Source organism: Suillus discolor (genome assembly GCF_016758755.1).
Source record: "Suillus discolor strain FC423 chromosome Unknown F5147scaffold_23, whole genome shotgun sequence".
Classification (NCBI taxonomy): Eukaryota; Fungi; Basidiomycota; class Agaricomycetes; order Boletales; family Suillaceae; genus Suillus; species Suillus discolor.
This window is the reverse complement of record NW_024541270.1, coordinates 151,138-174,047: the sequence shown is the minus strand read 5'-3', so window position 1 is coordinate 174,047 and position 22,910 is coordinate 151,138. Positions and strand designations below refer to the sequence as shown.

Below are 22,910 nucleotides of genomic sequence, written 5' to 3'. Positions count from 1 at the left end.
CATCAAAGTTTCACCGGGCTCGTGCTGAGCAAGGCAGATCAATAGAAGCCTTTCATGTAAAAGCCCTGCTCATACGAATTCCAAGTCTTTATTCAGTTTATAGGGGAGCGTGCGTTGATATCCAGACTAGACGCAGCATACACCGCAAGAGATCATCATATGTCAGTCCATGATTGTGATAAAATACAGAAATGCAAACGAAGGAAATGGTATCATGATATAGGTATAGTATGTCAATAGTTAGAGATCTAGGTCACTGCTCAAACGCTCAACCCCTTGCGGTGAGACAAACTGCTCTCATTGCTACCAACGACGTTGAATGTTTATCGAATGGCAGATCCACTGTAAACATCACATCACTGCGGTCGTTGTTGAGGTAAACTGGCAGCGTGACTAGATCGGCAGGCTGTTCCTCGCTGGAGTCGTCTTGGACCCAGCGAATTTGAGAAGCATTGAGTCGGACAGCCTGCCCGTCATTGAGGACCAACTTTTCATTCTCGGTGTCCCAAGCAGCGCCCTCCAGAATAAGACCTACAGACATTGTTTGAGTTTGGCGAAAAGGGAGGGGAAAGAAACAACGTACCATCAACAATGAATGCACCAGGATCGTTCATCTGGTCGATGTCGAGGCGCAGGTGAAGCGTCTCAAGACTCCATCGTTTGCGATGCGCCACAGCTTGACGGGTCGCTGTAATATATGCTTCGGGGAAGAACAGTCCACCAAGCCACACCTCCACATTGGAGAGATTTTGTTGCACACTCGTTATGCCATCGAGCTGAGACAGTCGACGAGCCAGATCTGGAATCCACTCTGACACAGACATGGCCTTTGGCACCTTGTATCTCCTCCAGTGAGAAGGGATAGTCCCTAATATACATTAGTATTCGATGCAGAATAGAACGGCAGCGATGAAGAACCTTTTGTCAGGGAACTCATCAGAGTTCGCAAGTGATTTGTCTGCTTCAGTTCCCCATCGCACACCTTCACCACGTCCGCCAGGTCCTTGCAAACCTGGTCGAGAAGTTTGCGTCCTATCAAGGCCTCCCGGAGGAACAAACGATAAAGAGGATCAGGATTGTCATTGGATTGCTTTGGCAGAGTATTCAGTGTCTGAAATAGAACGGTGAGCAACATGCGGACAACAAATCCATCAAGAAACTCACCGAAGGCAGTTGCGTAAGCCACTCCCGGCATCGCTCGTGAAGGTTGCGCATCCATACAGGTTGCTGCGAGGTCTGGCTTTTCGAGGGACTAGCGGCACTCCCGAGCTCGTCATCATCTGCCAGAGTCCGCATCTTGCGCAATTTACTAAGTAGTTCATTACCTTCAAAACGAAGCAATCAGAAAGGTAGTGGTGTGGATATATATTGTATACCTTGCGCTACAGCAATAACACGCTCTGCAGTCGGAGGAAGGCTTAGCCATGCAGGTGGTTCACGATCAGGTAGGCGTTGAACCCAGGACAAGAAATGTTCTAGTTTGGTACCATCAGGAGCTTCAAGCGCATGGTTTCCACCGATGGTTGGAACGAGGTCGAAGTCGACGTTGTACGCAGCAGGCGTAAAGAGCTTGTCGACAAAAGCGTCCAAGATGCGCTGATCAAAATCACTGTCAACTCTTCCTCCATAGACGGATTGCTTGATCAGAGTTCTAAGAGCATCCCAAGGAATGTTTGCTGGGTCCACATTTGCACGTCCTTTGGCAACTGCATTGAGCCAGGTGTCAATAGTTCCAAAAGCCGAGGCCATATCAGAGTCGTTAAAGTCATAAGCCTTGCTCCAGCCTAATGGGACATAGCGGAGACGCTCTTGGACAACAGCATGGAACCATGCTAATAGGAAGTATAAACGTATCTTCTCTGATGGACCTTGCGCCAGTCGCTGTGGCGTTATGGATCCAAGTGAGTCCAAGAGGTTCGCTTTGATTCCTGGCAGAGGCTCATTCATAATAATGCGTGACTGGCGTAAGATGTTTACAGGAATGGAAGGATTCGCTTCTAAGGTCAGGAAAAGGCGGAAGTTTCGATGAGGATTCAACGTCTGGAGCTTCTTCTCCAACTGCCCTAGCCACGTAGGAGCGAGATGCACGTTCTTTAAAAGCACCCATGTCCCTTGACGGGATGCTGCTGCGATTGCTTGGTCTGCCAACGTGAAACCTTCTTGAGAGCCCATAGCTACTGAGGAGGATCGTGCACCGGTAGATTGTATGAGGTTCTCTACACGGTAACTGGCGTCATAACCCGTAACCGATACAAGGGCCAAAGGAGTCGCCGCCGGCACCTCATTCGCGACCATGGCGCCCAGGTCTAAATCGGATGAGAGGTCGCTCTGGAACACATTTCGAACGAATAGGGCTGTGGACTGCAATAGTCTGTCGGGCCGAAGGCACTTGACAATCAGCATTGAACGTAGTGCTTCGACGGCAGCTGCAATCTGATCAGTGGTTGCCCGCAACGAAAGTGTGTGGTCACTCACGCGTATTGGGTTTCCAGGGTGTTGGAACGATGGATTCAGGACTACTCGATTGCAGGAAAGGAATCCAATCATCTGGGTGCTCTAATATGCTATTGAGAACTGGCTTGAATAAGGATTGTTTAGCATAGCTCTCCAAGTGCATCATCTGATCTGGCGTCAATATCGAAAGGGTAGGATGCTCTGTTGAGGGAGATGTAGAAACTGCAACGCCTTGCCCGCTCTCCAGTAGGAACTCCAGTCCATCGCTAATTTCTTCCATTCCGCGGAGCTTGACTTGAGCCAGAAGAACGGCAAGCATCACATGATCACGATGAAGAAGAGCCCTAGAAGTCCGCTTGTAGACGATTAAAAACAAGTCATTGAGGAGGATCTCGCGCCGGCGATGATGGTCGGATATGTTCTTGAGATTAGGATTGTGATGTAAAACGTAGTCGAATATGTCCAAGAAGAACCGCAGCGAGAATTGATAGAAGTGGTTGACCAGGTTGAGTTGCTCGAGAATGAAAAAGACGGAACTGCATGCCTGTGCCAGTGGCAGGTACTCCGCAGTCACTTGCTCAACCTCCTTCATGACGATATCCGTTTCTTCAACCTTGTGAGTAATGTCCGCAGCCTCTCGTTTGAGGGTCTCCAAGGTGCTGATGACTTTGTCATCGTCAAGAATGTTACCCGTTGATTCATTGAGAGCTTGCAGTAACAACTTTTCCAGTGTGCGAAGGCGAAGACGGAACTCTCCTTGAGCCTTCATCAGATCAGTTCTCTTGCGTTCAGTGTCCGGACGTTCGACTTTGAGAACTTGGTCTAGCGACTGACTCTGGAGACTACTCCTCGTCATGGTGAAGTTGACAAACGTTACCCTGCTACAAATATCTGGAGAGAACTCAACGGAAGGGTCGCGAGTGGACAAAAACATGGTAAACGAAGGAGAAAAGTCGATGTCCTGGCTGCCAAGGCGGATGAGAACACGACCACCTGTTCTCCGTATTTCCCTGTTCAGCACAGCGTTCAGGATAGGATCGAGATGTTCGACATCTTGGATAAGTAAAGGATTGCCGAAACGAAGAGCGCTCTCAAGGACTTTAAGGAATGCCTCATCCAAGAAGCTGGTGACAGTGATCTTGCGGTCCTTGTATTCGTTGAGAAGGAATGTAGTGGCTTGTCCTGTGGGATCGATGATGAGGGGGTAACGGTTGAATCGTTTCAACATGATCGCGTTCTCTGTGGTCAAATTGTCCGATGGGAGTGACTTCGATTGCCAGCTCAGGCGATCATCAGCAGTCGATAGATACTCTGTGAGCGAAAGCTCTGGCTTGAACTTGATGTTTGCTTCGTGAAGATGGCTCGACCATTCTTGCCACATGACCTCGCGATAATGTTGATCGAAGAAACCGCCATAAGCTAAAAAGGCAGCTGAAAGCAGGACATCACCAACGATGGTGCTCATCTCCGCGTCGAATGTGCGACTCCCCGACTCCCAACGGCCTTTCTCTGATGACAAACTTTCAAGAAGTTTCATACTCCTATCCACTTTGCTTTGCACACGCTCCATCTCCGATTTGATAGCCTGAGTCTCGCTGATAAGCAATGCATACTCCTCTTTATAGGTTGCGATTTTGGACTCCAACTCGGCGACAATGGTGATGATCTGGGAGGCCTGTTTCTTTGTCATATCTGCCTGCGACTCCAGTGATTGGACCTCATTGCGCAAAGGTTCCACCTTGTCGAGAATCTCGGAGAAACGTACTTGTGCGAGAACCCATTTCACCAGGGGACCGCAAGCTTTACTTGCACGCTGCACTGTTTCGAAGTTGAACGAAGGTCGGCTCAAGAAGTCCCTTTTCATCAGCTCTCGAAGGGGCTTCGTCATTTGACTATTGGTGTCAAAATTGACGATCCTCTGAATGAAGTCATCCCGACGAATGATACCTTGAACAGTACGCCAGTTGTCAATTTTGTGTCCCAGCAGGGTACACACGGACTCCATGGCAAGCTTCACTGCTTCAGGTGGGTTCGCCATAGTTCTGACCTCTTGGAGATGCTGCCTCTTGATACTGCTAACGGCAGACTGGGCATCCAGGACAGCTGGTTCTGCGTCAGCCAAATCTGCCATGACAACGGAGCGACGTTCCGCAATGTTTTTATCCTGTTCGACAAGGGCCGCTTGGATCTCTATTGAAGCAGTTTTCTTCTGTTCGGCTTCCTGTTGATCTGCAACCATGCGCCTGAGCTTCTCGTTGGCTTCAGCATCTTTCGCTTGCAGTTGAGATCGCTTGATGGCTAAACTCTTGCGCAGCTCCTCGACTTGAGTGACGGTATCCTTTAGCTTGTCGAGACCAACATGCAGATGGCGTTGTTGTTCCTCCAGTTCATCTCGTTTCTCATTGAAGAGACGAACATATTGATTGATGCTGCACGAAATGTTCAATACCATCCTAAAATGAGGATGATGAAACTCACAAGTCCAAATAGTGACGCGGTGTGACATAATTATAGCGACCCTGCCGGCGGCTCAGACGTTGGTTGATCTGATGCAATGACGAGTGAACGTAAACCAGTGCGTTCACCACTGCTGTGCGATGAAGTGGTGGCATGGACAACTCGCGGTATGCGATGGGGAAGAGCGCGGGAGGGGTGTAGGAAGGCAGATCGAGGTCAATCGTATGCGTGAACTCCATTCCGACTTGATAGAATGCCTGGTCAGACCAGTCACCGAACCAGTCAAGAACACAACGATTGAACAACGCAGGAGAAGTAGCAGCACGAGAAGCAAGGCCGTTCTCAGGCGGGTTCATAGTGAACACAACATGAAGATTTTTAGCGACCTGCTGAGTGAACCATCGATAAAGCTCCTCGTGCGAGTCGAGCATCAGGCCATCTCTTTGAGAACCTTCTTTGCAAGCTGTCATGAGCGCAGCATGTTCATCTCCTTCAAAGAGACCAGGAACTTCAGCATTGGCGAGGAGCGTGTTCATGCGTTCCAAGAAACCAGAATCAAGGACATTGGACTCATCCATAATGAAGCAAATCTTCTCGCCCTTGCAACCAGATCGGCGCAATACTGTCCGTAAATCGTCGTCAAAATCATCACCGGTGTACTTATTGGAGACCTTGATCTGGAAGATGCTGAGCCCATTGAGCCATGCAACAAAACGTGAGAGTGTGGTCTGTTTAGAAGTCAGATGTAGGTTGGCTCATAAGAACGCAGTATTTACCTTGCCGCTACCACTGACACCAATAAGAAGTAGATGTCCTTGCACTTGGCGGAATACCCGGTCAATCCGAAGGACATGGTCGAGAACATCGTTGAAGAGAACGAGTGGCACGTCGAGTTCTTCCTCATAGAAGACTCGGAGGCGAGCTTTCGTGTACTCACGAAGCTCCTCACGTTCAACAGGAATATAGTACTTGGAGGTCCAGTTGGAAAAGAGGATCGGTCTGTGGAGGGCCTCATCCCGGTTGATTGTCGGGAAGTGCTCCATAGCTGCGTTATCAATGTGTTCGTCTGTCCAATTTTTCTCATCCTCCGTGACGAGACGGTCTTGGAACAGGCGCAGGGCCTCATGCGCCCAGACACGTACAAGACCTTCGACAGACAACGTTTCCAAAGGCCGGATAGCCTCGTAGATACCACGAACCCATCTTGTCAGCTCACGAGGACTATAGACGTAGTGTGCTTGGATATCAGTCGTGAAGCGTTTCTGGGATGAGAGGTAGAAAGCGACCATGGCATCCGTCAGTGGCTCTGCATACGCCCGCAGGGTCGGGACCACTTTCAACAGTGCTCTGTTGTACGTGCCATAGATCTGTTTCAAGGAAACCTCTCCAGGATAATCCACCATGACGAGGGGCGCGTGACGAAGGAAACGGTGGCTAAGAGGTACACGTCCAGGATCAGTGGGAGGATTGCAAGCACCCACAAACTGAATGCGCTCCAACTTGACCCAGGCCATGTCCTTCGCACGCCAGTAACCTCCGCATTCGACAAGCTGACGCAAGAAAGAGATGACTCGCTGGGTACCGTATTTATCTTGAGCGGGCAGATTGATCTCGTCGCAAAAGACAACCAACCACCGACCGATCTGCACTGGGGCCAGAATGACGCCGTTGGGAGTCTTGCGATACTCGCAATACTGCTCAAAGGTCTTCAAGATGAGCTCTGGCGTGGTGGCGCTGGAGAAGTTCAGACCAACGACTTCCATGTCGGGAAGCTTGCGCAATGCACTGAATAGGGTCATGGTCTTTCCAGAACCGGGAGGACCACAAAGCATCAAAGGCTTGTGTTCTGACAGCCATGAGTACAAAACTTCTTCGTGGCGCACAGTATCCATCGTAGGTACAACAATGTCTGAAGATGTGACGTTGTGGGCGTCGATCTCAATGGAAGGCACCTTGGACTGCCAAGCAATCCAGTCACCAGTGGCGATTTGGACGTCAAAGTCGATGAGGGAATTGTCGGAACCCATCGTTGGGAGGTCGATGCCGGTTTGCTTGCGCAAGAAGTAGCCCATCTCAGCCCGAAGGTCGAGTTTAGCATCACCGGAAAATGCCCAAATGATGCTCACAAGCAATCGTTTGGTGACATACTGTTCTACCTTTTCAGGTGCAAGAGGGAAATCGGAGTGTTGCAGGTTGTACTCGATAACGTTTCGAGCTGTCTTGTTGAGCAGCGAGAAAAGTGTGTGCAACGCACGTGTCGAGGTGAAGTCCATGATATGATCTATAGAGTCGGCGAATGTCAGGGCAGAGTCGACAAGATCTCCGTCGCTGAAATAGCGCTCCAGAATGGACGCGATCTGTACTTGAGTGGCAAGATTGGCAGACTTAGATGCGTCTGTGGCCAATGCATCAGTACGACGGCCAGGCATATCGACAGCATCTTCATCGTCCGCATCCAAAGGCACGGTCGACAGAGTGTTGAGGTAGTGACGGTAGACCATCGATGGCTCGATGACGTCTTCACTGAACCAGATCATACCGCAACGACTAACGGTGGCCAAGGTGGCATATCGAAGATGCTCGACCTCGAACATGATGCGAACATTAGGTGGGAGGTTCAGACGTTCACCATTGGGCAGCGTGAGCAGTTTGTTATCATCCAGCACACTGCAATCACGTTAGACAGTCGCGAAACTAGCCAGTCCTGATACGCACCTATTCAAGTTCTCGACCCACTCAGGATCAACATCACCATCGAAGATGATCCAGTGTCTCTTACTACTTTCACCACGAACATCATCAACAATCTTGCGCAAGATGTGAGTGAACAGCCCGTCGTTCCATTCACGTGTGGTAGGATCGAGTGTGCCGTACAGTGCGTCCTTATGCATTGCCTTAGGGTCAATGACATAGGGAATTCCTTCAACGCCATCGAGCCTCTCAAGTGCCGCAAGTAAAACCTGCCAAGCATTGGTTTTCCCAGTACCCGAAGGTCCCACCATCATGAGACCATGTTGAATCTTTTGAATCTGATAAAGCTGAAGAATCTTGGCAACCCATCGATCACCATCGACAAGGCGGCGTTCCGCGCAAACTTTGAGAATTTGCTCGCGCAGAGCATCGAGGTCGACCGGAACGTAGTCGGTACCGGGGAAGACATCGGCAAGCAGGCTGTCCAGGGTAAGCCATTTGTCTTTATAGAACAAACAAAACTTACCTCGTAAGCAGAGGAACATCATCAGCAACCAACTTCGGCACAATTGTCTCCGTGACACTCTGGATGAGAATGATCTGCTCCGAAATGTTATCGGAAAGGCCCACTACATCATCGGCATCTTCGGATCTCGCACTCTGCAGACGCTCACGCTTCAAGATACCAGCACTTGCTAGGACAGCCTTCAAAGCACGAAGACCGAAATCGTAATGTGGCTGGGGGGAAAGTTGTTCGTCGCAAAGATTGAAGAACGGTACAATCTTTGAAGCGAGTGATTCCGCTGTACGGAAACCCTGTGAGAAGAGCATGACCTGAGCAATCAGCTCGCGGTCAGGTCTCGTCATGGCCATCCTGAATGAGCAACAATGGATTCAGAATGGAACGTATAACTGTCAGGATAGAACGTACGGCCTGAACAATTTCGTCAAGTTAGGCGGGAGCTGAGACCGACCAGCGTAGTTGGGGTTAGTCGTGATGAATATTCCTTTTACATATATTAGCCAATATCACCGCGCATTATAAGATTGTTACCGATATTCTTATTGATCTTGAGGCTTTTGCCAACAAGCTCAATTTCGATGTTAGGGTTCTTCACCAATGCAACAAGACCTTGCTGAATGCTTTGTACTTGCTGAGATACAGCACTGAGAATACGCTCCTCAAGTCGATTGAACTCGTCAAAACATCCCCATGCACCAACTTGACAAAGCCCAACGAAGATGCGACCCATGGCTTGAAAATCAAAAGTCTCGTCGCAACAGAAGACCAAAACGAAACGCCCCAGTTGAACACCAAGAGCTTTGACAGACTCCGTTTTGCCTGAATTTACGTTAGTCTGACATCGGAAGATAAAGACGACGTTCTTACCTGTACCAGCAGGTCCGAAAGGTGAGCCTCCCAATTGGTTGTCGAGCGCTTGAGTCAATGTTAAGTACACTCGGTCTGTCAACGGTGTCTGGACAAGACGATCTGGGACACCGAGATACTCCCATCCGTAAGGGAACGATGCATCGGCGACGCATATGGCAAGCCTGTCTAGTGGGTTGTCCACAGAGCGATCCAGATAGAAACGCATTTGTGCTAGCCACGTAAATGCCTTGGTGTCTGTGACACGCTGCTGGATGAGGGTACGCGTAACGTCTCTTTGGTGGACCAGTTCGGTAATGAGGTGCTCGCACTTGCGGCGGGTGACGGGGCTCAGTTCCTGTAACACAATGTCCGCAAGAAGGTCGAGCGCCTGACTGACTGTTTCAAGTGGTACTTCCGGGAGCTTCCCAGACTCAAGAGTGGCATCAACTGCAGTAGTCCATGCAACTTGAACAGCTAGAGTGACTAATTGTGCAGGATATTTCTCCATCCATGTCATGAGCTGGTCCATTTCCAAGGGAGAACCAGTGCCATAGAAGGACTGTAGCTCGGTGACAGCATCGCATAAAAGATCCGCAAGGGACAATCGCATCGTGGATTCGAGCTTTGCGAGCCAGTCGTTGATCTTGGGGTAGTCCTTGAGCAAAATATGCTCAGTGAATTTAACCTCCTCTCCTTCGCGCGAGGCCATGCCCTGGATCTGAGTGAGGTCCTCATCAAGCTTGATGGTCGAAATACCAGCAAACATCTTTTTGAGGTGCTTCATAATGCGCACGATATCCTTGCTGTTGCCGATGATCTCCAGCAGGTCTTCATCACCAACAAAGTAGAACCGAGGGAACGAAGACCGCTCGCGCTCGAGGTATTCACCCAGCGCCTTTTGGATCTTGTTCAAGAGGTCCGCCAAGCGTTCTAAGCTCTTCTGGATGCTCTGAATGTTCATGACATCTATGACAAATGGCGACTTGTACACTTTTTTCATCACGGTAAGGAACTCTGCATTAATGTTTTGGAAGCGGGCGCTTTCCACCGGAAGGAGGTGCTTGATGTCCGCACTGCCGGAGAAGATGCCCTCTAGATATACCCATTGACGCTGTACGTCAACCCAGATATCTAGAACAGCATTCAGTGGATTTCACACAAAAGAATAACCAACAATCATACCAAAGAGTACATGAATCCTGTTGAGTTTATCTTCCCATGACCCTGCTTCTTCTTCGAAGACTGGAAAGCAAGTTAAAACGGCGTCGATGTAAAATCATGTCACATACCCTTGTAATAAGGCGACAATTTCATTGCAGTCAGGGAGTTCAAGTTCTCGCTGCACTTGTTAAAGAGGTCATCCCATCCTCTGGAAGTAGTATGGTGAGCATTATACGTGGCCTTGCTGAGGATAGCTTACTTGATCAGACGACACTTGTTCTGATAGTTGATAAGATCAAGCGTGTAGTTCGTCCATATTTCCTTCACTTGCTTGATGTACTCTTCGAGGGCCATCTTCAAGAGAGCGTTAAGCATAATGAAAGAAAGATAACGATGCCGCCTACCTCCCCCTGCGCTTGGATGATAACCTCGCGTATGGGAGTATCATTCTTCTTCAGGTCTAAATCGTAAACATGGCCAAGAGTCATACTGTACTACAATCAGCACGTATAACCGATGAGTGACGGTATAGAACAAGCTCACAGGGTTAAACTGATCTGGGATGGCAGTCTCAAAACCTTGAAGAGCTGCTTCCAGTGTCTATCCTTTAGCGCCTCCGACTTCAAGTCCGAAATGAGTGAGTTCGACTTCAAAAGTCCACGCAGTACATCCTGGACGTATTCGAACGCTGCATACTGCCTCATACGCGTGGGCATGTCCCTTGTCGACGTCAAGAGGCCATCGAGCTGCTGCCTCAACTTCCTCGGTTGCACCACGGACCACGACATCTCCCTCAGGTCACTGATCTGGCTCCATATACCAGAAAGCGCCGTCCACACTGCTTTGAGGTCACGTAGCTCCTCGAAGACTGGTTCAAGGCGTGTATGACGCGTTAGCTCGAGGTCTAGAGCCTCCTTCGCCCTACAAACGAGGTCGTACTCCTCCTGCACGCGAGTAAGCTTCCCCTCGAACACGTTAATAGTGTTCATAGCCGTATCTGCACGAAGGCTGCCTTGTACAGGACGTGTCAATTCCCATTCCGACAGGATATCGTTGATCTTGTTCTCTACGATCTTGTCTTCGGCAACTATTTTGAGTTGAAGGCCCGCTATACGAACAGATCATGAGTCACAAGTGATAACGCAAGTTCAAGAGAATAACCCCGTACCCAACTGCTCTTGAATGGAATCATTCTTTCTCTTGAGAATCTCGTTATATGCGCTCCACTCTCCTCTAAGTTGATCGCTGTATAGCCAATCATCTGGGAATTGGTACCGAAAACGCTCTAGTGTCTTCTCGCCGTTGGCACATAGGTCTATCATAGGACCCCATGTCTTGGTCTTGCGCTTGAGGTCCTGTACGAATGTAATGAAGGTCACCGCTGCCGCGGTTGATGAGTTGGAGGGACTAAATGCCTAGAGAACTGTTAGGGCCACGATAACCTCAAAGTTTTCGCTTAGTTTCTTGTGCTCACCTCCATGATTACTTCTGAAAGAAGCTTTGACGCGTCTGCGAAACTTCAATGTCAAAACACTCGTGGGAAAATATACCGTAAGCAGACCCCTGCAATTGTTTTGCCAACGACACGGCAAAGCAAGCTAGCAATACGCCTCGTCACATCGTCACTCGTGAAAATATCCGCTTATCATGTCTGGACGCCAACAAAGAGTGTTGGTGCAACCCATTGTATGTTGCCTGATTCAAAGTCAATTTCTATTCACCGATGATCTTTCTTTGCACAGAATGTGATCTTCAAAAACCTGCAGCAGGTCTGTTCCAGTATGAATACTCTCTCTTGACACTGACATATGCGTATAGCGAACAAAAGTTGTCATATGGTTGTACGACAACATCGAGATGCGGATTGAAGGGCGTATCATTGTACGTGCACTTTCCCAGTTTCGAACATTTTTGGGCGTTGAAGCGCGTCTCTGGCAAGGCCATGGCACTCTGTGTTTGCGTGATGCGCGGCGATCTTTCTTATTTTTCTCCCTTTGCTTGAGGTCCATTGAACTGACGCGATGCATCTGTTTCTTCAGGGATTTGACGAATTCATGAATGTCGTGATCGACGAGGCTGCAGAAGTCTATGTCAAAGATGCCAAACCACGACGAGAGCTTGGTGAGATCCCTTATCTGATGGATTCCATGCATGGATCCCTGATATAGCTCCAGGTCGTGTACTACTAAAAGGCGATAACATCACCCTCATCCAACAGGTGGTATGATATATTGGCTCTGTTCATGTAAAACCTTGTCTTTCTGCACACACCGGTATATGATGTGCTCCTACAATGTATCATAATAATTTTGTGCTGCAGCTGACGTACCTCAGCAAACGTTCGTGCTACGCATGAGGACAACCTGATAATACAACAGAACAGAACAAAATACGACATCAAACTATAGATTGTAAATCGGCAATAACCTCGTAAGACTAAGTGCCTGTCTACACAAAGGACACTCTGCCTTCTCCCGTCCCCATCCTACAATACACCCCCAACAAAACAAGTGCCCACACTCGGTTGCACAGCTATCAGTTCGTTCTTCTAGACAAAGTGTGCACGTCCTCCCTGCCCGCTGAGGTGGAGGTATCGACGTGATATCTAAGATTGTGTTCTCGTCCTCTTCCGCTGGTTTCACATCAGACTCGGAGGCAGAGACGCCGAGTAAGGTTGAAACAGGCCGATCGTCAATGAACATCTCATTGGTCGAGTCCAGCGAACGCTTCCCTGAGGACTTTTCCGAAGCAGCTTGAGATCTACTGCGCAAAAATGTAACAAGTCGGTGGAGAAGGCGTATCGCAATGAGTATTCCAAGCAATGAATATGATGGCGGGCGAGCATGAGGGTTCTCTGGGATAGAAGACACCTGTCACCAAATACCTAGATCGGTTTCTTGTGCATCGAAAGGAAGAGACACGACCTACATGTCGAATGCCCAACACCCTCTTCACTAGATCATAGTATGTGCCCCGCAGATAAAACAACGCTAGGTTGATTTCCGTCCCTACTTCCAAACACACCTGTAGCGCCTTGAGCAACTCGCCCATTCTCGGGCTCAGGGCACCAATGTGGGAACCCCAACGCGCCAGAGCATACGAAGGAAGCGTAGGTAGGAGGATAAGCGCAGCTCGGAGAGAACGCGAGGGTGTTCTTCCATCAGAGGAGTATTCCCAGATATCTGTGTATTCCTCCCCGAGAGTCTGGACAGCTAACATGTGGTTAGCAAAGGGTTAACCCTTGCAGAAGATATAGTACCTCGACCAACGGATAGTCCGTAGTACATGAGTTTCACACCTAGCTCGACCTCCTTGTCCCATCGCGTGAGCCACCGTGTACCTTTCCGTTCACCATCAGCACCAGCAGTAAGGAAAGGATATGAGAACGCACCAAGCCACGATCGAAGTACTGACTCTGCTTGTTCCCTCAACGATGCAACATGGAACAAATCTCTCTGGTTCGCCCTTACTGCATAATTATCAGCATTCCTTGATGCAAGAAAAATGAGACAACGCACTAATTTGAGCCTGCTGAGCGTCGGGAAACGTAGGCAGGCGTGATGAAGATGCAGACATGTTTTCGGTAACCTCGGCCTCAATTGCGGCTGCTCTTTTCTGTTACACACAAGTACTTAGTACTTACTCACTTGGTACTCATTGCAACTAGTTGCATATTTCACTTTCACTCATCACCGCGAGTTTACTACAATGCCGCCCATGCCCGCAGCAAACAGAGCACAGGAACCTTCCACATGGCAAAAACGTACGTCCAACTATACATGTCACATCCAAGAATAATTTCTTATGACCGATTGACAGTGAAGTAGGTCCTAGCTATAGCTACCCCATAGCATAACCCTTTTCAAATATACCCTTTATCTCAGAATGGGCGCGATGATGGGCGGAGGCGTCGGTCTGACGATCGGTTTCATTTTTGGATCATACAGCATCCTTCGGTAAGAAGCCAACCCATCTTCGTTTTTACTCACCAAACATATTGCACAGAAATGGTTCCGGTCCTCGAGGGTTACTAGCTACGCTTTCGCAGTACATGCTCAGCAGCGCCGCGACTTTTTCTTTCTTCCTTGCTATTGGTTCCGTATGTATTTTTTCTCTCCGTGGAGTATGAGCTGTCCTCGAAGTGGGCCCTCTGACATCATCATGTACGCAGGTCATCCGTAATGACACGCTCCTACCACCACACATCGAAGCCGCCCGTCTGCAACTCCTTCCTCCACTCGTGCGCTCTAAGGCTGAAGGCGCCATGCTAGTGCGTGCACGCTGGGACGCAGAAAGGGCGCGAAGCACAACTGCGTAGTGCATGTATTAAGACCTATATGCGTTGATACATGGTTCAGATGAGAATATGAATGATCTAGCTAAGAACATTGTGTGTCGGGTGGGGAGTGAGTGTGGGGGTATAACAAAACATAACATGCTGCGAAGACATGCAAGCGCGCTCTGCGGCTCTTGTCCAGTATACGTATGGGTGCACATAGCTAACATCTTAAACATCAAATTCATATCTTTTCTAATCATCCTCTTTAGAACCACAAGTCCGAGGCAGAAGTCCACTCCCGTATGGGGTGAGAAGCGATGGTGACATGTAAGGGGTAAGGGAAGAACCTGGAGGTACGCAGTCTGCAATCACCGCCATAACTCGATGGAAATTGACTTACGCGGTGTAAGTGGAGTTAGACGCTATCGAACCACGCTCGTTACACGTACCCAGAACCGCTTCAGTCTCCCGCATTGTGTTGGTTTGGAACGTTGGCTATACACATCAACCAGTGATGCGGTATGGGCCAGGCTATATGGGCCAGATATAGTTGGTCTTTGAGGTGGAGTGGGTTTCCACCACCGTGCGAACCATCGACCTGGTTTGCTTTTGCTCTGAGCTGACGGAGTTGCCAAGGGGGAGTGGGGAGGTGAAGGAATTGGTGAATAGACATGATGGCTATGATACACCGTTGGTGCTTCAACAAACTTCACCGACGGAGCAGACCGCTTTTTCCTGCGAGATGTCTTTGTTGTCGTCGCAAGGGAGATTCCCGAGTCATGTCGAGTGAGGATGGATTTTACAGGAGCGGGAGCTGATTTTGTGTACACTGTCGAAGAAGAGGCGATGGATGAGACACTTTGGCGTGCACGATGCATTGAAGGCCGGATGTACTCCGAGCGGTATCGCGAATAAGAGGGCATTCCTGGGTTTGCAGGCATGGAGGACTCAAATAGTATGCTTCTGCGTCTGCCTGAGGATTCATCGCACTCTAAAGGTGGGGTCTATATAAGAAGGGTGGGCTATGGGTTACAGTATCTTTCATGGAGATAAGACGCACCAGAACTCTTCGAAGGCTGTGGGGCATTGAAGAGTAATTACCCTCGAATTCCTCTTCTTCAGGTATTATATCCTGACATTGTGTTAGGGATGCCACGTGTTGCGTTGATTTGACAACTCACCGCTAGATCACTCAAAGTGTTAACTGGAGAAAGATCAGTGATAGACTGCATGAATGGTCCATGAGAGACTGGTAGCACTACGGCGAGATGGATGAGCTCACATTGACTATAGTATCAGTATCCAGCCAATCTCTCAGAATCTCGTCGTCGGGCGCGAAAAAGTAGGTGGGCTGCTCGAACTCTTCTGGAAGCTTTCAGAATCGCTATATGGTCAGTCTAAAATGACATAAGAGATCCGCAAGGGCGCTTACGCTGAACCTGTGATTTTGAGTGACGGACATGGTAGTTGCAGAGAGTGAGAGAGCCAGCGTGCATTCTGAAAGGGCGATTCGAATATGTTCCGAGTGCACGTTGCAGGCCCGGGGCTATGAAAGTTAGGAAATGGATCAAGAACGCATGAAGATAAGGCTCGGGATACCGGATGTGAGTCATCTTGCAAGGTGGCAAAGGCGTGTTCGGGTAATGATTACGGGTACCTAATAAGGCACATTCCAGCATGCATGCAATATAGATCATGATTAAGCCCATCGTGTGCAGCACACGAATATTGCTTCCACATAAAGGCCATCATGGGAAGCAAGTCATGGAAAGTGACAGCGGGGATCTCTGTCGCTTACGGTCATTCACATGCATGTACATGCCATCTTACATGTCATTCCAACGTAGGTTATTACCTTGGAGATGACAGGCGATTATGTGTATTGATCCACCCACTGACTCGGATGTCGTTGATGCCTGTACAATAGCGAATGTACCCGATGATCCTCCAACATGCACAACAAGTGCTCCTGTCAGTCCGAGGCAGAGACAATAAAAACGTGCACAAAGACGTTAAGCACCATCTCCCCTTCGTAGTCGATTGAACTTTGGTAGCATCTCACGAAGATACTCTGCATGTTTCAATCTCAAATCAGCCTCTTGAATCCGTCCCCTTCCACTCCAAATCCTTCTTTCTGCAGCGGGTCCGAAGATGGACGTGTAGTCGTCGAGTGTCTCGTCGTCTGTAGGAACTACGAGGCATGCAGCACCAATGACGCAGTAATTTGATATTCGAACAGTATGGTGGACGCGTGCACGCGTAGATATAGTGTTGAAGTTACCAACGGATGGACATTCGACGCCTGTGGAAGAAGTTCGTGACTGAAGGCACGGATGGGGGAAAGGACATACGACAGCCAATCTCGAACAAATTGTTGTCACCAACTCTCATCACTTCTTTGCGGCGATTGACTATTATAGCGGCCTCTTCGATGATACAACCTGAACCAATTACGATAGGACCAGCTATTGCGAAGATGGTGGCTTTGGGGTGTACGACTGTGCCTGGCCCGATGGTGATGTCTCCCTTTAACTCTACATCTTGGCAGACCACCGCTCTTGAATGGATTGTGAACTTATCGCGGCTGCAAATCACAACGTCACCACTGGACGCAGGTAATTATGAATACAGCTAACTTACATAGGTGGCATGAGTTCAAGAGCAGCAACCCTAACCCTATTAGAACGTGTATTTACGGACTTGACATGGTTATTACTTTTTATGGGCCCCTAGGGGTCGCCTCGACTGTGTTTTCATCGTCTGCGTGTCTCATCTGTTCGTCATCTCGTCCGCTTGCCATTGAACTGTCAAAAAATAAAACCAAAGGTACATGAAATAAATCTATAGCGTTTTGTCCTCCCTTTATCTGTTCTGGTTGCCTCACACGTTGCGTCCTCGGTGGCTGGTAGTTGATGATGTGTTCTGTGAGTTTCTCCGAGGCCGCTGTCAAAATATACGCGGATCTGAGCTGGGGGTTCCGACTTGCCCTAAACGCTGCCCGTCGCTAGTGCAAGTTGATTCAACAATTTTAGCCCGTCATGCGGCAAGAAGTGCCACTCCACCGACGACGGAATCTCCTTTGTACCGTTTTAATGAGCCACTCGCTCAGATATAAAGCGTGTGCTCACTTTCCGTACCATTAGTGAATTAATTCCACTTACTCATCTCTCGTGATCCATCATTCTACATCGAACTTATTGCTTACACCCCTGTGCTTGTCAACGTTCACGCACTGATGCAGCATATCGTGGAGTTTGCTGTCCCTCTCCTTGCGATCAACGAAACGGAGATTGATGCCAAATTGATGCAGTTGCGGAACCATGCGGCAGCCCATGCCACATAGCGGGGAATGGTTAAATGAACCAAAATCCGCGGGCTCACCAAAAAGATGTCTCATTTGGCCGAGCATCAGAACTTCAGTCTAGCTGAAACCAGGCAATTGACGAAATACGATTTTATCGCAAGAGCTGCAAAATTCCATTAGACGCGGAGTGAGAAAAGGTACGATATGGATATGATAACTAACTATAACCCCGTCTATATTTTGAACGGGGTGTCGACATGCAACCCACTCCAAATGCCTCTTGTAGCCTCTGTCGTACTCTCCACAATACGGCCTCTTTTCAGCTGCTTTATCTTCGCGCCCGAGGAGTCGAGGAGTAATTGAACTTTTTTCTCCACACCATTAACTTCGAACTCCTGCAGTGGAATGACCTTGTCACGACCGTTAACTACGATCAGGTCAGATGAGTGTTCGGTATCACAAAAAGAAGCCACACAACCATAAAATCCCCTTGCTATTGGTTCATGACCGTTGCGCTGCTTGACCACGAATTCAACGTGTGGATTCTGCCATGCAACACGCTGGAGGTCATTTAATATGAAAGTACGAGCATTGGTGGATGAAGGAAGATTCTGGCAATATTCTAATACTATTTTCCTGACCTGTGGGACGTATGCAGAGTGACCATTTGCAGGATAAGAGCGTAGCTGAGCTCTAAGGATTTGTTTTGTGGCCATGGACTGGAGAAGGAGGGGTATCGGAGTATGAACTTGTTTGCGGGTGAGACTGATCGGAGTATGAAAAGAACGAGGAGAGAAGACTTGGTTTACATCGACTAAGTTGTCTGCGTGAGGATTAATATTCTAATTCGACCATCGACGCGTTGAGCCCTGAACGCGTTCATCCCCTAATCTTTCCTCGCCACATTCAAAATCTATAAGAACTACGAATCGGACAATTCTATCATGGCTAGAGCGACTCGTTCAGCGACACAGCAGAATGAAAAAGATAAACAGCCAGATCCAGGAGTTTCACAGCGCGCAAAGCAATCCACAAAGAAACGCAAGCGCGTTTCACTCCCAGACGATGACCAGCCTGCACAAAAGCAGCATCGTACAGAGAATGGCATAAAGGAGGAATCAACAGACGACAAGTTGTCCAAGGGAAAGATGCCCGAGCTCGACCATGTAGCCGATGTCCCTCTAGACACTCCAATCGCGCAAAAGGTCCTTGAAATCCTTGAAATGTGAGTCGAATGCTGTTATTAATTCATCTCCATCTTCATCTTTTAATCACCCCTACAGGGTCGACTCTCAAGGTCTTCTCGACCGTGTCTTTCCTCTACCTGCCATAAATCCATCCCAACCCTCCACTTCAAAATCGCAAACGGGAACGTGTTCTCTACGTACCCTCCTCAGCGATTCGTCACAGCACCCACTCAGGGTGCTGCATGTAAGTTTCCTGCATTCTCTGACATTGGCTTGACTCATGAATGGCTTCTAGTCCGCAGTCCAGAATCTATTTCCAGAGGTACATCACGCGAGGTCTCGTCCATCCTCTGCTGCTGCACTGCAACTGCGCTTTTGTAATCTTGCTATCTCCCTCCTCAACCAAGCATCCTTCCACTCCGTTCCGCTCCCCCTTGACATCGAATCTATAATTCCAGTCAATCCAGAGCCGTGTGTTGCAGATGCACCACCTCTCAACCTGAGCCTCCCTGACAAAATATCTCATACCGGACAGGGTAAGAAATATGCCCTTATGCAACGCCTCCCATCCGGCACCTGGTGGTCATCCCTCGGCTCAGACCTCTTAACCGACTCAAAAGAGTTCAAAGACCTCCAAACTGCCAACGCAGAACTTGTTGCCATCCTCCCATCACCTTCGTCTCTTGCACACTCCGATGCCACCTCCAAGTCGACCAATACTCTCACAGACACGCAGGCTCCAATGACGCTGGGTGCCTATGTACCGAAGAAGCCTCCAGGACATCGGTCAAAGCTTCTCGGCCCTCGGCACGTGAGCTGCGGGTCATTTTTGGACTATGGTCCCTATGCAAGCTTCGCTCCGACCTTTGATCAAGAAGGAGTGGAGATTGGAAGAGAGGCGCTTGGGGAGGTCTTGTGGAGATGGGAGGATAGGAAGAAGCGTTGGGCTACTGAGAAAGCGCATGCTGCTGAGGAGGCTGCACAGTGTTCGCCTATGGCGGGGTTGGAGGAAGACAAGGAAGAGCAGAATAACGTCATCGACCCGTCACTTGAGGAGAGTCTTAATGATGACGAAGAGGTTTTGGAGGGTTTGCTTTCGAAAGAGCAGATTGCCTCCCTGAAATCTGTCCTCAAGAGCTTAGAGTTAGAGAATGCCATTCAGGAGCTATTAGATCGGAATACGAAAGCTCTTAGGCGGTTAGAAGAGCTTCAGAGACAACGGCTGACGAAAGATGGGGGATTTCATCCAGTCGAAGAAGGATCAGAAGAATGGGATACTGGTAAGGGCATTCTGGAGAAATTCTGCTGCCAGACTTAGGTTTTCTTACAGCTCAAAGCATTCTCGAATCACTCACCTTGCTGGCATCGCTACGACCTCGACAGTCGGGAAGTGCTGATGTACCACTCATTCCCTCTACAGCCACACTTCACAAGCTACATCGCACGCTCCCTGTTGCACCCTCACAAGGCTGGCATGGCACCCTACCTACAGGTCGTACAACAGCTCTTCGCGATAACTCAACACTGTACATCAAGTCCACCGCCACCGCAGTGCCCTCTCTACCATCAGCCACGCCTACGCCTGTCCCTGCAATACCCGCTACTGCTACACCAGCTGCTGCAACAGCCGCAGTTGCACAGAACTACCAGTACTCGTACAACTATGCAGCGGCAGGCTACCGCGGGAGTTATCAGTACAAGCCAGGACAGACACCCTCCTACTACCCCGCTTCATATGGCACACAAGGACAGGCCCAAGCTGCCACGCAATATTATGCTAATCAGCAATACGCAACATCAGGGCAACAGCAATACGCCTACTCTTCCTGGTATCAGTATCAACCTCCAACCCAAGCTGCTGCCGCCAGCACTAGTACGACAACTGCTCCGGGAACACCTCAGACGGGTGCAGTTGCTGCTGCAACTGCACCTACAACCCCAGCTGCAACGATTCCAACGAGTTATGCAGGGTTTTTCAGTAATACTGCACAGGCTGGACAGCGCGCAGTAGCGAACACTGTCACCGCAAAACCACTCCAAGCTGCTCCAGGCACAATTTGGGGCACAGGAACAGCTGGCGCGAGTGGCTACGTTCCTCCAACGCTCCCTCCACATATGCGAACCGCTGCTGCAGGCGGTACCGCACAGCAAGGGGGGTATACTTACCAGCCTAATTATTATGGGGCGTATCAGCCTCAACCTCAGGTTTCGACTGCTGCGTCTCCTGCCCAGTGATAGCAGTGATGGGTGTTTTGATCTTTTGTTTTATGTCTTAGTTTCAAAATTATATTTCTTTCCATTTGCTGTGTGCCCCGCTTGGTGTGGTTTAAACTGGGTGGGGGATACAATATGAGCTATGCCATGGTAGTAGATTGTTGTGATAATTAATAATGATTAATTGGAGCTTGGAGGTTTGCAACAAGTTACTGGAAATGACCAGAACATCATAACATGCTCAGACTTCAAAGCTTCAAGCTCAAGCTTCAAGACTCTGTTCAGTTGGAAAACAGCCCCAAGTACCTGGCAGGCTGGCACTGCACAAAATTTTATAATTTCACGACGACACGTGACCTCGCTGACGTGATGAGGAACTCAACGCCAGGTTTGTGCGTCTGCAGCTCCCGTTCCGTTGCCGAGTACTGAGTACTGAAGCTTCAAGTTGTCAAGCAACATCTTGTGGCCGCTCTCACATCTCATTCATCTCCGACTCCAGTAGGAAGGCCCTGGGTGATTTCTAGGAAGATGCGGTTTGTCTATTATCCGTTTATTTATATAACAAATGATGGAAAAACTGCATCCTACTGAAATCGAATCAAGCCAAGCCCGATTGCTGCATGATAATGTATCTGACAAATAGGACGGACAAAAATCGCACTCGTCGTAAAGCTATTCGAGCATTGTTAGCAAGTTTGGCGAGTCTCTGTTTCTAATTGACCACCATGACTGATGCGGATGTTCTTGAGTGTTGTGGTCCGAGCATGGAAAGCATTGACCCAAACTCGCGTCTCATGGTCATATGTGCCTACTTTGATTAATTCTATGGAGATCCTGTAGCAACTTGAACTAGGCGGTTTGGCTCCGGACGTACAATCATCGCACAACAAATTCCACAGAAACCTTCGACCTAGAAACCCTTACTGCAGACACTATCCATTTCCATCCGCTTGTCGATGCCTTGGTGGCGTGTGATTCAAAATGCACTCAAAGCTGCCAGCACCCAGCGTCTGGCTGCACTGGGCCACACAAACAACCCTCGGTTTTGGGACTCCAAATTCTGAACTTCCGAACAATCGATACACCTCACGAGGGATGTGAAGACAAGCGCGAGGTGATTCAATTCATGTGAAATAGCGGCAGCTCCAGTGCTGCAGCGCTGATCCACTGCATTTCGAGGTGCATAGCGAACCCCTGTTTCCCGAAGCAGTGGAGCCAAACCGGGGGATTGTCCCGGAGTTCTCCCTGGAGGATTTCGAAAATATTATGTAATGAGTCTGGCATTCAGTACATGGGCACGTTCTGGAAGGAGACGACGTCAGCCAGCGCCTCGACAGATGGAAAAGGCAATTGGGACACGAGATTGAATGCTGATATTGAAAGCAGAGGTAGTTCATTATTTATGTTTCATCTAACACTGTCAGATGTAGGCATGGATAAACAGGCTGCATCCACCCAGCATTCAACTGCTTGAGATTTTTCTTTTTTGCCAGTGTTCTAGTATGATCATGTCTGTCTATTTGGCCTGTGTAACTCACGGCGTCGAAAGTAAAGCTTCAGTACCCTGTCAAACTAATATTATAGGTATAGGACCAGTTCATTTATATGGTGTGAACCCTATTTTACAGGCGGTATCATCCCTATTATGTTCGCATTTGAAAGGACAGCAGCATCACCTGATGCTGTCAAAGCAGCAAGGACGGTGAGGACAAGGGATAAGTGCATCATCTGCGAGGATGTGATATGGTATCAAATAAATCTGGGAACTTGAAAATGCCTTGCCTTTATACG

The 22,910-nt window shown here is 48.9% G+C and overlaps 8 protein-coding genes across 8 annotated transcripts; 3 read left to right on the top strand and 5 right to left on the bottom strand.

Moving 5' to 3' along the window:
- Positions 1-32: 32 nt before the first annotated feature.
- On the bottom strand, positions 33-11,615 carry F5147DRAFT_797808 (dynein heavy chain and region D6 of dynein motor-domain-containing protein; the record flags this gene model as incomplete). Its single annotated transcript, XM_041443209.1, has 20 exons — positions 33-531; positions 584-868; positions 919-1,111; positions 1,165-1,325; positions 1,377-2,426; positions 2,476-4,883; positions 4,933-5,639; positions 5,688-7,578; positions 7,627-8,082; positions 8,129-8,476; positions 8,534-8,609; positions 8,657-8,944; positions 8,993-10,105; positions 10,157-10,216; positions 10,264-10,343; positions 10,395-10,489; positions 10,540-10,624; positions 10,679-11,243; positions 11,304-11,550; positions 11,610-11,615. The coding sequence occupies 20 exons, from the start codon at positions 11,613-11,615 to the stop codon at positions 269-271; spliced, it is 10,377 nt and encodes a 3,458-aa protein (XP_041293555.1). The 3' UTR covers positions 33-268.
- A 122-nt stretch (positions 11,616-11,737) lies between these two features.
- Positions 11,738-12,483, top strand: F5147DRAFT_611730 (Sm-like ribonucleoprotein). The gene is made up of 5 exons (XM_041432443.1): positions 11,738-11,821; positions 11,878-11,904; positions 11,954-12,016; positions 12,175-12,256; positions 12,310-12,483. Exons 1-5 carry the CDS (start codon positions 11,783-11,785, stop codon positions 12,360-12,362), a joined length of 264 nt encoding a protein of 87 aa, XP_041293554.1. The 5' UTR covers positions 11,738-11,782; the 3' UTR covers positions 12,363-12,483.
- On the bottom strand, positions 12,484-13,724 carry F5147DRAFT_691487 (Pex12 amino terminal region-domain-containing protein). The gene is made up of 5 exons (XM_041437144.1): positions 13,654-13,724; positions 13,527-13,604; positions 13,395-13,475; positions 13,064-13,347; positions 12,484-13,005 (listed from the first exon to the last, which is right to left on the bottom strand). The coding sequence occupies exons 1-5, from the start codon at positions 13,709-13,711 to the stop codon at positions 12,538-12,540; spliced, it is 969 nt and encodes a 322-aa protein (XP_041293553.1). The 5' UTR covers positions 13,712-13,724; the 3' UTR covers positions 12,484-12,537.
- A 21-nt stretch (positions 13,725-13,745) lies between these two features.
- F5147DRAFT_146566 (reactive mitochondrial oxygen species modulator 1-domain-containing protein) lies at positions 13,746-14,647 on the top strand. The gene is made up of 5 exons (XM_041428262.1): positions 13,746-13,898; positions 13,955-13,958; positions 14,020-14,091; positions 14,141-14,234; positions 14,307-14,647. Exons 1-5 carry the CDS (start codon positions 13,844-13,846, stop codon positions 14,451-14,453), a joined length of 372 nt encoding a protein of 123 aa, XP_041293552.1. The 5' UTR covers positions 13,746-13,843; the 3' UTR covers positions 14,454-14,647.
- A 924-nt stretch (positions 14,648-15,571) lies between these two features.
- On the bottom strand, positions 15,572-16,383 carry F5147DRAFT_146627 (uncharacterized protein). The gene is made up of 3 exons (XM_041428263.1): positions 15,847-16,383; positions 15,697-15,786; positions 15,572-15,640 (listed from the first exon to the last, which is right to left on the bottom strand). The coding sequence occupies exons 1-2, from the start codon at positions 16,121-16,123 to the stop codon at positions 15,710-15,712; spliced, it is 354 nt and encodes a 117-aa protein (XP_041293551.1). The 5' UTR covers positions 16,124-16,383; the 3' UTR covers positions 15,572-15,640; positions 15,697-15,709.
- Positions 16,021-17,214, bottom strand: F5147DRAFT_797797 (trimeric LpxA-like protein; the record flags this gene model as incomplete). Its single annotated transcript, XM_041443208.1, has 3 exons — positions 16,021-16,716; positions 16,766-16,940; positions 17,161-17,214. 3 exons carry the CDS (start codon positions 17,212-17,214, stop codon positions 16,427-16,429), a joined length of 519 nt encoding a protein of 172 aa, XP_041293550.1. The 3' UTR covers positions 16,021-16,426.
- A 653-nt stretch (positions 17,215-17,867) lies between these two features.
- F5147DRAFT_691477 (uncharacterized protein) lies at positions 17,868-18,448 on the bottom strand. Its single transcript, XM_041437143.1, has one exon. It carries the CDS (start codon positions 18,432-18,434, stop codon positions 17,952-17,954), a length of 483 nt encoding a protein of 160 aa, XP_041293549.1. The 5' UTR covers positions 18,435-18,448; the 3' UTR covers positions 17,868-17,951.
- A 79-nt stretch (positions 18,449-18,527) lies between these two features.
- Positions 18,528-21,327, top strand: F5147DRAFT_836563 (uncharacterized protein). The gene is made up of 4 exons (XM_041444008.1): positions 18,528-18,943; positions 19,002-19,149; positions 19,201-20,185; positions 20,236-21,327. Exons 1-4 carry the CDS (start codon positions 18,663-18,665, stop codon positions 21,138-21,140), a joined length of 2,319 nt encoding a protein of 772 aa, XP_041293548.1. The 5' UTR covers positions 18,528-18,662; the 3' UTR covers positions 21,141-21,327.
- The last annotated feature ends 1,583 nt before the right edge of the window (positions 21,328-22,910 follow it).